At 33.4% G+C, this 15282-nt stretch overlaps 1 protein-coding gene across 1 annotated transcript in view; it reads right to left on the bottom strand.

Annotated features, from left to right (window-relative positions):
* The window catches only part of LOC149786380 (dynein axonemal heavy chain 1-like), a 314616-nt gene that overhangs the window by 255393 nt on the left and 43941 nt on the right, over nucleotides 1-15282 (bottom strand). Inside the window, exons 21-26 of the mRNA XM_089976799.1 lie at nucleotides 13489-13601; nucleotides 10034-10174; nucleotides 8271-8483; nucleotides 5169-5333; nucleotides 2568-2795; nucleotides 796-975 (exon numbers count right to left, since the gene is read on the bottom strand). Coding sequence (XP_089832925.1) covers nucleotides 796-975; nucleotides 2568-2795; nucleotides 5169-5333; nucleotides 8271-8483; nucleotides 10034-10174; nucleotides 13489-13601 — 1040 coding nt within the window. The remainder of the gene's footprint in view (nucleotides 1-795; nucleotides 976-2567; nucleotides 2796-5168; nucleotides 5334-8270; nucleotides 8484-10033; nucleotides 10175-13488; nucleotides 13602-15282) is intronic.

Below are 15282 nucleotides of genomic sequence, written 5' to 3'. Positions count from 1 at the left end.
TCTTGGCTGAAGATGGATCAAAAATGAAACAATAGCTTTACCACTGAAATACTTCTCAAGGTATAGCAAACCATTTTTCATTTCAAGCTCAGAATCTTTGCTATAAAGTCATAGTGAAGAAACTTATTTGTGTATGCAATAGCCCCCATTTCAGATCAAATCTAACAACTGGAAACCAATTTATTTTCGAGTGGAAAAATGTAAAATTGTGTAATCTAAATAATTAAACACTGAAATTTTATAATCTAATTACAATGTAATGACCCAGTGAGGCCTTCAGTTTTGTAATCTAATTACAATGTAATGACCCAGTGAGGACTTCAATTGCATAATCTAATTACAATATAATGACTCACTGAGTCCTTCAATTTTATAATCTAATTACAATGTAATGACTCAGTGAGGCCTTCAATTTTATAATTCAATTTAATAGCATGTAATGAGATCTGAAATTATTTTGACCCAGTGATGTCTGAATTTTATAATCTAATTAGAATGTAATGACCCAGTTAGGTCTGAAATTTTATAATCTAATTTATACGTAATGACCCAGTGTGACTAATGCAAGATTTACTGAAAATCAGATCAGAATTATGGACTCAGATTGGTAGCAAGCAATTGTTGATGGATGGATAATGAACAACAGATGATGCAAAAGTTCAATTGGTCCTATGGCCAGATGAGATAAATAGTTAAATGATTCAATGAAATTATGAATGTGATGGTGCAAGAAAAGAAAAAAAGATACAAAAATGAAATCACTTCAAATTGAAAAAAAAAAAATTGACAGCGTACCTGCTTGTAGTCCTCTAAGCTGTCTCTGATTATGAGTCTCATGCTTTCCTTCATGCACCTCTCGATCTCCAACATCCAGTCCTCAACATTTCCTGTTGGGTACAGCGTTTCACGGAAATCTACTCCCTCTCCTTCTGCTGAGAACATCTTTGTGATCTGAAGATCCTCCTCAAACTTCAACTATTATGTTTGTGTAGAAAAATTGGGGAATGTATGCACAGTAAATGAAAACAAGTAACTGTCTCTTATTCAGAAAACTGTGAGTAAAAACCTGAGATTCAAAATCAAAACTCAAATTTAAGATGTGAGGGTATACATATATTAAACTTAAGTGTAACAAGCAAGAGGAAAATTAACATGTTCTATAAAGACAGTGAATTTTTTTTTTTTACAATTGTAGCTTTTTAACAATGGGCTAAGCAAATTATGAGCACCAAAGATAAGAAAAATGCTAACATCTAGGTTAAATACAATTTCATCTCAAGCAAATTTACAATGGCTTGCCCATTTATTGTCAAAGCTCAGAATATTTTAATCATGATCTATAATTAACACTAAAGCTTATGGCAAATAAAGGAATATCATGCTATATTGTTATCCATAGGAGTTTTTATTTAGAACAATACATCATCAATTATTGTATATACTTACTGTAATTACAATATAAGGGTCCATAATGTTTGTTATATTGATTGCTTCTTAGAAACTGTATAGACCCAGATCTACCAGTGCATTATGTGATGCAAAATCTGGGTCTTTGCAGTTTGTAGTTGGACTTGATATATAAGCAGGTCCATATGGTACTAAACATATAGCCAACACAAGGGCTAAATTAGAATACTAGTAAAACAAATAAACTTAACTATTTTGAATAGGGTACAATTTTAATAGATTACAGTTTACTAGAAACCAAGAATTTAAATTCCAGACAATAATGCTGTTTAATATGGAAACATAGGGCCATTGTTGTAAGTACCAATGCAAATATCAATTTAACAAAACCATGAAAATTGATACACATAAAAATAAAGCGATACACAGTTATTAACCTGATGGGCAAAAGATAAATTAATAAAAGGCATGGTCAGGGCTGAGGCCATATTAACCAGATGGGGTGTTTCTCTCCTAAACAGATGGATATATGCTTAATAATCACAGAAAATTCAGAAATTGAAACTGTAACATTTTGCACAACTTTACATTATAATATTATGACAATTTAATTTTGCACTACTGCTTAACTTTGGTCAGACAGATTCAATTCTTTTTAAAGTAATGACAAAAAAGAACCATAACAACTAATTTGGAACTCTGTCCTAATCTACGGGGCCCTGAGTGGCCGAGTGGTCTAAAGCGCTCTTCGTTACGGATCACTGCCATCTCACCTCTGTCTGCGGTGGTTCGAGTCTAAGATTCAGCCAATGTGGGCATGTGAGAAAGCTTGCCAGTAGCTTCTTGTGGGTCGGTGGTTCTTTCAGGGGTTTTCCGGGTTCTTCCTCCACCATTAATACTGGCCGCCATGTATAGCCTATCGTGCTGAAAAATGGCGTTAAACCCCACAACAACAACAACAACTGTCCTAATCTACAACTGATAAATGTTTCAGGTGCTGAAGGGGAAGACTTACCTTTTTTTTTATTTTCAGTGTTATAAAATATTCTTCTAAGTTATTCATTTATGCATCTATAGCACTACAAATGGTGAAGTACCCTTGCACATGTTTCCTTGTTTGTTATGCTTTACTATATAAACCAGTCCATCAGATAACTCACCTTTGAGATGTTCTCAAAGCATTTTCTCAAGTGTGGCTGTACAGCAGTGGGATCTTTAGTCTGTGACAGAATCTCCAGAAGTTCATCATCAGACAGGAAGTAGAATCGTGGGAAGGCATTTCTCTTGGTTTCAAGATACTCACTGAGACCCTTCTGAACCTGTTCCAATAGTTTGTTACACTCCTTCAGGTTGTCCAAAAGACGGCCATCAGGACAAAGTGAAATAACCTGAAGGAAACAGCTTACAAATGTAGCCAATGTATTTTGATATTCTGTACAAACAATAAATACAGTAAGATCTGTTTAAAACCAACTTGGAGTTAACAAAATTTGAACCTGAAGTTAATTTATCATAGTGTGAGTAAATTTTTATACCCTTTCAAACACACCTGATTTATAAAAATCAAAATTATTTTTGTACTAGAATTTTTGGTACTAGGACATTTATTTTGTTACATAATTTTTTGAATTTTTTTTATACAAATGAAGTCTAAAATTGGACAATAATCGTGTTTGAGAATTAAAGTATACATAAAAATATTGTGCAAAAACAACAGAAAAAGCTGGTCATTTCTGAAAATCTGTTCTAGGCATCACTTATTTATCGCCTGACATTTTATTTGTATTATTTTAGGAATTTCTTTCAATGACCAATGTGTAAAGAAAGGTACCAAGCTAATTTTACACATATATACATTAAACTAAAAACATATCAGTGGCCTTTACATTGAAGGGAACACCTTGACTGAGCCATCAAACTGGCCAGCTGGAAATGTGTCTACCATGTCTTCCACTTTTCTTTGAAAACGCAGAGCAAAATTATACATACCAGCATTTTTCATACAGAATTAAACTTAATGATGCATTGACAAATATTTACTGCAATCCAAGTATTTCATTTTGCAAATCTTAATTCATCTACAATGCCATAAGCAAGTCATTTACTTTTTTTTCACAACAACATGATGATTCCGTACAGACAAGTTTTGCATTATAGAAATCAAAGTCCTTGTAAATAAAAATAATCTAATAAATAATTAGGACTTAATGAAGAAGCTCGTATGTTCTGTTTAACTGGTGGGGTTGTTTGACCACAAGCATATTAAAACTTAAGATGATTCATCTTGGCAACAGTACATGTGTCAACTCAAGACTATAGCCTTAAATATATTTATCTTAAAAATAAAACAGTTCCTCTAAAGACAGCTCCCATTCTATCTCCAGCCTTTATCACAGATCCAACTCTTAAGACAGTTACTGTAACTATCAACTGATCAAAGTATTTATTTTGAATTAGTTTTTAGGACATATTCAGGTTGGTATATAATTTAAATCATTCTTTGTTTTCTTAATAATGTGTATCTATGTTAATGTATACAGTATGATGCATGCCAGGCAGTAGTCTCATAAATTTGATAACCAGTGACACTTTTGCATTCATCGACCAAAATGTCAAATCTTCAAAATTAATGCAAAGTAACAACTATTCCTGGCAATGAGTAGATATGAGACCCAATACCGCCAAACTTCAGGAAGGTTGTATGCACTTAATGACAAAGGGTATTCTTCTTTGGTGGGAATGTACAAATCATTTGACTTGCCGACAAAAATAACATCGTATATTAGGTGTTAATGTGATTTAATTTTAACTATGTCATCCTTCTTGTGATTTAAATTAAATGAAGTACATATGGATATAAACTTTGTGATTAGTTAAGTCTGAAATACATATCTCTGAAACTGAAGGAGTATGGTTTTTGTATTTTTTTTACAAATCTTCTAATTACTATTTTGTTACTACAATTTCTTCAATAAAAACTTCATCTAAATATGGAAACTTTAAAGTAAGGTACACTGAGCAAATGATGAGAGGAAAGGCTGAAATCTTTGTTTCGCTCTCTCTCTCTCTCTCATAAATAAGCAAACGACTTGATTAATTTGGCTTAAAGTCCAATTTCGGCATAATTTATTTGGATCACAATGTCTATAAATAAAGGTGTGATGATGGGATACCCATGTTCTTGTTCACAGTTATTCATTTTTGAAAAATTCAAACATATTACTTTTGTGCATGATGTTTTTGATTCTCCTGGGTGCACATAAATTTAATATTCATGATCATACAGATGCTTTGGAGACCTCCTTAGTCAATGGGGTGCCTCAGGTGGTGACTGGTCTTATGTATTGGCCTTTACAGATCACTCACACATCTTACCACTCTCCATGTGAGTTTGAGTCTCAGTTAATCCAACTTGGGTATGTGAGAAAGCTTGCCAGTAGCTTCTTGTAGTTCTCTTCCTGAGGTCTTTCCCATGTTCTTCCTTAATCAAATATACTGACCACTATGTACAGCCTATCTTGTGCTTAAAAAATGGCTTTAAAATGCCTGAATAGGGGGACTTTATTTTATTTGTACACCATCAATTTCCAAGAATGATAATAATTTTACACACTATATTTCACAATTTTGAAAAATATATTTTTTGTGCATATAAAATTCCATTATATATGTTGTACATGGTAGTACTGATATAACTTACAAAAAAAACAAAATAAAAGTGAGGCAAAAAATTAAGAACTTCAGGAAGCAGAGTTACAAACCTGTGGGTTATCTTTGGCAGTCTTCATGATCTTACGCCACATTCTCTCCATGGTCTGGTAACGCTTGCTCTCTACAGGCAGCTGACGGTTGATATCCTCAGAGCTGAAAATTGGCTCTAGGTATAACCAGGCTCGCTGACAATTCAGCCATTCATCCAGCACATCCTGCAATGAGATCACGATGGTTTATGTTGTATTTATTATGTATGTAATATTTCTAAATCTCGCAAATATTTTTCTCCTGGACAAAATCCATTTATAAACATCTGGGTATCTAATGACCTGCTTGCCTGAATGGGGTTGAAGAAAAAAGGAAGTAGCATGTAGTAAATCTCTTCTACCATATATGCTCACTTATAAGTCAAGGCCAACTGCAAATAGCAAAGGTTCCAATCTGCCATAGTATAATGCACCTGCAGATCAGGGTTTATGTTATTTGTTCTACTGATTACTCCTAACAAACTGCACAGACCCAGATATGCCAGCACATTATGCAATGGTAGATCTGGGTCTATGCAATTTGCTGTTGGACTTGACTAATAAGTATGTATATATATATATATCGTAGCTACTTTTGTATCCAGCAGCAATATGGCTGACCAAGTGGCCAATAATTTTATTCAATGCAAATCACTTTCTTTTTATCCATATAGGGCAATTTATGGCCTCATCCACTGTAAAAACTTTCTGATGTCCATGATATTGTTGTTGCTCATTCCTAAAGAGCATACTGTCTTTTGTTACTATTGGACATAAATGACAATAAATTACAGTTGAATTCAGTTGATCCATACCATTCAAGCAATAATATTTTGATATGTAAATCCTCAGTACCATCATCATTTTGAAGGTACTTGCTCAAAATTTCCAAGAAATACCAAAATCTTTGATTGATCATTTGGATGTAAACACTGGACATTTCACCCTTAGTGTTGCAAAGACTCTTCAGTAAAATTCAAACTAGTGATTCTTCTTTTTCAAAATAACTGCCAATATTGAGAGGTCATTCTTAGGCTTTTCTATTTCCAGTAATGGCTGCTGTGTTTAATGCTGATCTGTATCATGCATGCAAAACTGAAAGCCACCTATACCAGGATGATTTCTATCAAATGTTGTCAAGCTCTGTTGAATAGTTTTTGAAAAAAAATTGTATTTAAATTTATTTCACTATTTTAGAAATGGTGACCATATCTAATAGTGGATGAAAATAATCTGACAGCCTTTTATATCAGGATCTTTCCATCATATTTTATCAAACTCTTCTGAGCAATTTTCAAAAATAAGTAATTTAAAGTTTTTGTCTGTTTCAAGTAATGGTGCCTGTAACTGATGGCAGAACAACATCATTTGAACAAATTTTTCAGTCCTTCATACAGATGACACTTTTTCTTAATGTTGAGGATACTTTCTATAAAATTGGTCAAATTCTATTTAGCATTTTTTTGAGAAGTAATTTATTTTTGTATGTTTTTCTATTTTTAGTAATGGTGGTCATATTTATTGGCAGTGGAATCATTTTTGCAAAATTGAAAGCCGATCTTGCTGGCATGCATTCTATTAAATTTGGTCAAATTCTGCTGAATGGCTTTTGATAAGTATTAATTTCAAGGTTTTCCTATTTTTAGCAATAGTGACCATATCTTGTGGTGGACTGACTTCAAATGAAACAATTTTAAAGTTCTTCATGCCAAGCTGCTCTACATCAAATTTGGTCAAACCTGGTTCAACCCTTTTTGAAAAGTCATATGAAGAATTTTCAGTTTTTAGTACCAGCTACCTCATCTGATGGTGGACTGGCATCATTTGAACAAATTTGAAAGACCTTCATGCAGGAAGCTTTCCTTCATATTTGGTCACACCTGTTGGGCACTTTTTTGAGAAGGAGTCATTTAAAGCTTTTCTACTTTTACTAATGGTTACTGTAGTTGATCCAAACTTTGCTCAAATTCTGCTGAGTGCAGTTTTTTTTAGAAGTGAAAATTAGTGATCCTAATTTGATGCTGCCCAATGGATGATGCATAACAGTTTAAATGCCAAGCCATAACCTCAGCTGTTATTGTGGCAGTGAGCTAAAATTTAAAGTTGCAAGTATTTCATTCAAAAGTTATGAGGTGTTATTTGCAACACTTATCTTTGCAGGAGGATCTATTCATCATACATCTCGCCAGACATTTGTACACTCAATCTGGAAAGTATCACTGTGACTACCTCAGAGTCTCTTTTAGAGAGTCAAGGTTATTCAACTTATATCAGAAAGAGATAAGGATGTTCTTGGTAGGTCAATGAGGAATAACAAACAAGACACACAAGATACTTAGATTGCTAATATCTATCTCTAAGCCATAAGACAGGGCATTTGGCCAAGAAATCTTGCTCAGTATAATGCTTTCTGACACTGAATTGTTCTTTTGTTTATTGGTAATGGCAACCATATTGGATACCATATCAGCATCACTTGCAAACTTGAAAGATCAGAATGATTTGTCCCAAATTTGGTCAAATTCTGTTCAGCAGTTTTTGAGAAGATCTTAAGTATTTTAAAGGTTTTTCTATTTTTAGTACAGGCAGACATATTTGATGGCTTATGGGCATCATTAGTACAAACTTAAAAGACTTTCATGTCAGGATGCTGTCAGCCATGTTTAGCTGAAACGGATCTAGTGAGGTTTTAGATTAAGGTGAGAGAAAAAAGTAAATGTTGGCAAACAGACAATGGCTAGCAGACAGCACTTGATGGACATGGGAGAAAACCACAAGATCACTTGCCCCAACAGCAATATGAATTAAACTCTGATGCATTTAAAACTATGGTACATATATTAATAATAAAACATAATGCATAATACATTGGAACCCATTTAACAAGACCCATTAGGCTAGTAAAATTATTTATCAAAACAAGATTTTGGTGAAAATAAGAATAATTACACTATATATTCAATCATTCTCAATTTAGAGTTTTCTGATACCCCTACCCAAATCAATGAACATGAGTTCATTATAAAATGGATCCAGTGAACATAAACAGACAGCACATACAAATTTCTTCAATTTAAGACAGTATTCTTTGTCATGAGGTATTCCTATAAAACGTCATTCTACCTGTGTAGTTTTCAGCTTGTTTTCCCAGCTACTGATCCTCTCCTCAAATGGTTTCTTAAATGGAGAGAAGGACATGCTCTGTGTCATAACAATGTGGTCATCTAGCAGTTGGGAGGTATCTTCTGAGGACCTCAAAATGAATGTCCCTGTGTTCTTGTATGGAAGAATCTCAAACAAGACTGGTTCCCATTCCCTCTCCATCTTGTCCAAGGCCTAAATAATAAAACAAATTGCAGTGATCTGCCTATCCCAATACACTGTACATAATCAAACAATATTTCTCATAAAAATTATGCAAGTTTTTCAGCTTGGTGTACTGACAATGCTATGTACATAAGTTCTCCAAAAGTTAAAGTTTTCACTAAGTGACACTACTCGAGAGAAAAGGAGAATGCAGAGATGACATATCTGTAACAAAATAATTGAAGGAGTCACATCTGATAAGAATCAATCTAAAACAAAAGAGAAATTATAAAAAACATAAAGTTATTTTTAATAGTATACATAGATTTGTCTGATAGAATGGTCAAAAGTCATCATCTACTTCAGCCAATGGCCAGCCATTAAAATGCACATTTGGAGTTCTCTAAACTCTCTCTATATTTATGCCTGGCCTCAAATTAATTGAAAAGAGGCTGTAACCTTCATTTTCTTCTACTGACAGTTTAAGTTGTATGTTAGTCTAAATGACTAAACTTTCCATATATGTCTCCATGCTCATTTTTCTTGAACCTTACCATTTGATAATGTTAACTGCATAGGACCTGGACTAATAGTCTGAAAGCCAGACTAATCACATGTAAGGAAGTCAACTTAGTTCAGGAACTGGCAGTCTTACAATACAAAATGGGATTATCCTCTCAGTTAAATTCCACCTGTTGAATGTTTTTCACAACTTGCGGAATATACTTCTCATAAGAAAGTTTTGATCTCATTTTTTGTCCGCTGTATTATGATTCTGAGGGTTGCCAAAGGGTAATCAACTAATAATGTCCACTTGCAAATTCTTAAGTTTTAGTCACAAAGGTTAAACGTTTTAATCACAACTTGATGTGCTGTAATAACAAGTCATCTGAATGTAAAATCAGCATATTTTGTCATTTTGTAACTGGATAAACAGAATCTTACAGTTGCACCAATTTCAAATAAGCATTCATATAAAATCTTCCATTTATTCATACTCAAGAATTTAAGATGGTTTAATTCATTTAAAATCAAAGTCAAGGGTCTTGACACCTCAAAGATGTAATAACATTTGTTTCATGCTATAGCACTGGAAGATATGCTGAACTACATGCATTAAATGCCTATATAACACTGTAATAATGACTGGTATGGAAAAAAAATATGACAATGACCAGTATGAAACAAACATTTCAGTAACTGGTATAAAAAAATGTAACAATAATTGGTATGAAACAAAAATTTGACAATGACCAGTATGAAACAAACATGACAGTAACTGGTAAGAAAAAAATATGTAACAATAATTGGTATGAAACAAAAATATGACAATGACCAGTATGAAACAAACATGACAGTAAATGGTATGTAAAAAAAATGTAACAATAATTGGTATGAAACAAAAATGTGACAATGACCAGTATGAAACAAACCTGACAGTAACTGGTATGGAAAAAATGTAACAATAATTGGTATGAAACAGGTGACAGTTATTGGTAAGAAAAATAAAAATAAAAACACTGACTTGTACGAAAACATAACAATGACTGGTACACTACAATTAACACTAAAAATTTTACCTGCTCAATGGAGTATTCTTTGCCAGCAACCTCAGCAACTTTAGCAATGGTTTGAATGTGATCTTGTAACTTCATTTCCAGGCACTTACTGAAGGTCAAGTTGGCCTTGGGTTTTAAAGGGAAACCAAGATCTGTCGACAGCTATTGCAATTAGAAATAACAAGTCAGTTTAATATGGCAAAACACATTAAGCTAAGACAAAAACATTTAATTCAGAAAATCTATGTTGGACATTCAATGTCTGTCTCCTTGTTCCTGACTGGAAATGCATTTTTCAATGGTACTCAAGATTTTATGTAAAGGTAAGCACAGTTTGCATATATAACATAACTGAGAGAAATGTATAAATTTTTGCTACTAGTTGCCTGTTATTAATATAACACTGACTTAAAGTCAGCTGATATTATACATTGGTCCCTTGCTATAATGCAACTTAGCATACCACTGGCCCTCTTTGTTCAACTTCGGTAATCATTACTACCATATTTGCTGGCTTATAAGACGATACTTTTTTACCAGAAAATCTTAGCTTCGTCTTATACTCTGAATATACTTATATATGGATTATGTCATCTGAATCGCTTTATCATATTTTTTGTATGGAAAATATTTCTCCAAAAGTACAAAAAATAATCTATAAAAAATATTTCATTTTGGGGATGAGATTGCATATAAACAAATATAAGATCCCACATTTAGCATTTTAAACAATTACATGATTGTCAGAATTAAAAATTGACACAGATCAGATGTAATTGCACTAAAACAGCATGCACTTGTAATGTATGTTGTTTGTAATATACGTTGTTTAAATTTAATTACATATATGTGCATTAGAATTTACAAGTTAGAAGATGAAAAACCATGACAAAGACATATTCCATCACAATTTTCTTCTTGTACGTAATGATCAAATAATATGTATGCCCCATTGAGAGAGAGAGAGAGAGAGAAAGACAGACAGACAGAGATGTCTTCATGATTGTAAATCTGTATTAACTGATGACTGGTTTTACTTATGTACAAGTGCAGTACCATATTCCATTATCAATTCATACTACTAGTTATGCAATTCCTTCTAATTTTTGTTTCCAGTTCCATTATTAAAAGAATCACAGGGCTTTGTAGGGTATTTACATGCTAATTAAATATACTATGGCTGTATTCAGTCGTTCCAAAATAACACCTGTCTGAGGTCAAGACTCTGCAGACCAGATCAATTTAGCGAGGCTACCAATAGAGAAATGAGGCTACCCACAGGTATTATGAATACTGTACCATACAGTTAAAGGAAATGCCAGGTTGTTACTATTGTAAATTTCACAGCCAGTGACATTTTTGAACTTGCCAACCGAACCTACATCTAGCATAAGCAAAGATCAAAAACAACTGCCGCCTATGTACAGGAAGAGTACATACACTTTAAACAAAATCTTAATTGTTGGGAACGGAGAGCTCATTATACTTGCAAAGAAAATAGGCAGCATGCAAAATGATCATTCTTGGGATTTAACCTAATGGAGGCTATATTGATATCACTATTGTGAATATTTAAACCCTCTAAGAGTATGGTATGTATTGTCATTGTTTACATTTACTGTTTCATTATTTCTCTCTTTGACAAAAGCGTCAGCAAAAAGGGGACAATAAAGTTATTAGAAAAAAATCCACGAAGAGCTGAACTCTCTCTCTCTCTCATATATCAGACCATATTTTATTTTGATCATGAAGTGCAAAAACAAAACTGAGATGTATCTCTCATCCCCTCCACCACCCCAATGCATTTTAGTATTTATGATGCAACTTCCCTATTTCTGGAAATCTGAAATAGCATACAGTGATAGTAGCAGCAGTGGTAGTAATAGGGTCTAATGGCATGTCAGCACAACACTGGCTATAACTGCCAATAAAAGTCAAGTTCTTAAAATCTAAATATAAAGACTTGAACAAAAATAAGTCTTGGAAGATCAAGTCTTTAAAAAAAATGCAGACATTAAGTACTAGAAAATTAAAGTTAAAAACTAAGAATGTTAAAATGCTGTAAAAAAATATAGCCAACAAAGGAAAAGGTAAAAATCCTTCAGCGTGCAGTTGAACAGGAACAAGAAAAAGCAGGCAGTATCCCCAAAAGATAATCTTGTTATTAGTTCTGTGACTCTGGTCATATTTAATGATCAATCATCCATTTCTGTTAAAACCATCAAGCAGTGATTACCAATAAATTTTGTCCAAAAAATGTTTCACCAAAACCAGCGAAGTGGTATAGAACAGAATTTCCACCAAAATAAATCAGAGAAATAATAATTGATTACTTTGTCGTTTCACAGAATGTGACAGATACTCAACCAAATTTAAATCAATCTGAACAACACTAGAGCTAACTTAAAATACTCATTAATTCCAATCTTTTCCCCATCATACCATATTTACTTGCTTATAAGTCAGGCCCAACTGCAAAATGTACAGATCCAGATCTGACATCATATAATGTGCCAGTAGATCTGAATATATGCAGTTTGTTAGGAATAATCCCTAGAATTAACAACACTGACGCTAAAGAAATATGATGGGATGACAGATCTTGTTTGCAGCAGGACTGGACTCGTAAGCAATCACAGATGGTATATGGTAAATTTCACTGTAAAATTTAACCAAAGCACCACCTAGCTAATAGCAACTCTCCAGCTTAGGAAAACAGTTCATGTCAGTTTTGAAATTGGAAAGTAGGAAAGTAACTGGCCTACAGTCAATGTCCACACATCTGGAGGTGTACCTCAGCAGGAAAAAGCTGATACCATGTTTGGAGAAAAACCTGTTACAGCATCAGGCAAAACGTTCTGTCCTTTATCTGATAATTACAGTGGATTTATTTTCTACTAACTAAATGTTGAATTAAAAAGTATGCACCACCTTTCATCTGGAGGGATTTCTCTTCTTTTTCAGAATTTTTACACATCATAATTTTCAGCAGCACAACAAAATGAGACTATTACATAAAAGTATGTAGTGTAAACATCTGGTCTAACTAATGCATGCAAACATATCATTTAAACTGTGAGAAAACAAATGAATAAGAGTGGGTAATTACTAAACAGAAATAGCAGCCAGGTCCCAAGCCAAAAAGTTGTTCATTCAGGCATTAATTGTATCCAAACTAATATATGTCAGTTTATTAAGAATCTTGTGACTGTTTGGTAAATTATGGTGCCATGCTATGCATCATAATTTATTAGTGATTGAAACTGACAGTAGCATTCCCATCTTTTGAAGCATCAGTCAATATATTTCCTTATAATATAAGCCTGCTTGTACACTACAGTCTGTTTCTGACACTGGCTACAATAATCACACTACATGAAGTCTGCCTGCCTGTTAAATATGACATCATCACCATGAATCAACAGTACGATATCATGATATCCAGCTTTGGTAGTACAGTAAAAAATGTAAATTACCTGTTCCCAATGCCTGTTTCTCATCCCTGGATTCCTGAGACCTTGGATCAGAGGAATGTATGGTTTGAAGTTTTCAACAAGTTCCTTAATCTCCTGGGCCACTGCTTGGACACCTGGAGAATATGATATTCATAAACTTCTCTTTCCATTTATCTTTCAGGGTGGAAATCCAGATTTAGGTGGATGATTTAAATTCTCTGTGTTTGCATTTAGGACATGCAAATGTTTACAGGTGTATTTTTGGGGTGAAAGAATACACCTGATACAGGAAAAACCACTATTTTAAATAAAAAAGAACTTGCAACATAATCTTTGGATTGTTCTGTTTTGAAAACTAATAGACTAGATTACTTTTTCCCCCCACATAAATTAGGTGACTGCCATTAAATGTAAAACAATGTGACTAAGAAAAATGTAAAACAAATTGGCTTTTCTTTTGTTTAAACAAAACACATTAGTGGTTTAGAAGTTTGGCAATTACTTTTAAGAGCAACCTGTCCAACAGACCAAATATAACAAGAGTTCCTCGAAGGGAGTGATGCTCTACTGGCTGAAAAGTATTTGCAGGAATATATGATAAACACCATCTCAGATGTTCTTGACAAGCTCATATACCATATTTGGTAGCAGCAATATTGTCTTACATGTTCAAGTTACTGTGTATGAAAGATAAGTGCAGAATACAAATATGAGCCATGACCTTTGACCCTCTACCTGATACTATAGTTACTAGGTCAATGTTCCAGATACTATCAATGACTTAAAAACAAACCCAAATGCTAAGTTTAGTTAAATCCAGAATTAATATTCATTTTTGGAAAATAACCAGAGTTACTTCCCTGCCACCATTTAAGATCTTCTTCAAATATATTCACAAACTGGGTCAGATAAAAATCCAATCAAATTTGTTTGTGATATGGTGCTCATAACCCATTACAGATAAAAACTGGAGTCAAGACTTTTGACCTTAAAATCAATGTGAGACTTCTGACTATTAACTTGCTTACCTGACCTCAATGTCAAGAAGATCTGGTTTTTGAACTTGTTCACATCAGTACATACATTTAGCTTGTCAAATCTGCACCATTTTTATTGAAGACCAGTTATATATTGCAGGTACAATTTTAGTGGAAAAAAACATGTCAATGCCTCCAGACATTATACAGAAGTAATGATAAAAGTTTCAAGATGGACACTATGATTGCAATGTTGGATGTTATATCATAACCATTTTCTTTTAAAAGCAGTATTATAATCAATCAGATATGTATTAATTCAAGGTAAGTACAAAAATAGCCATAAAGATTTTCAAGACAGTCATCAAGCCATTTTAGAGGTTAGAATGGCATTATTTAAATTTAGAACTAAGTATATATTGTAAGAAGTGTTTTAGTTCAAACCTAATAATGATACAACCATCAATTCAGGAGAAGCAGCCATTGAAATTTTCAAGATAGCTACTGTGGCAGCCATGTTGGAGATAGATCAAAATTTATTTTATTTCAGACCACTCCTGCATATCATTGATAACCAGCAGTATTTGAGGTGCAGCAATAACAAGATTATCAAGCTGACCATCTTGGCAGCCATATTTGATGTTCAAGCAGAACCATTTTCATTAGGATCAACTAAATCCTAAGTTGAATTTGTCTGTATTGTTTCATGGCAATCCTCCCAGTAGTTTAGGTGGGTAGTGATAACAAACTTGAGATAACATATTGGATGCCAGTTGACAGGTCATCAAATGTGCTACTTCACTTGTAGAGCCAAAAATTGAACCCTAGATATGGAATT

Source organism: Sinohyriopsis cumingii, chromosome 12, assembly GCF_028554795.1.
Source record: "Sinohyriopsis cumingii isolate HCF-2022 chromosome 12, ASM2855479v2, whole genome shotgun sequence".
In the NCBI taxonomy this organism is placed as follows: domain Eukaryota; kingdom Metazoa; phylum Mollusca; class Bivalvia; order Unionida; family Unionidae; genus Sinohyriopsis; species Sinohyriopsis cumingii.
Note: the sequence above shows the minus strand (reverse complement) of the source record. Positions and strands in the feature narration are given on the sequence as shown.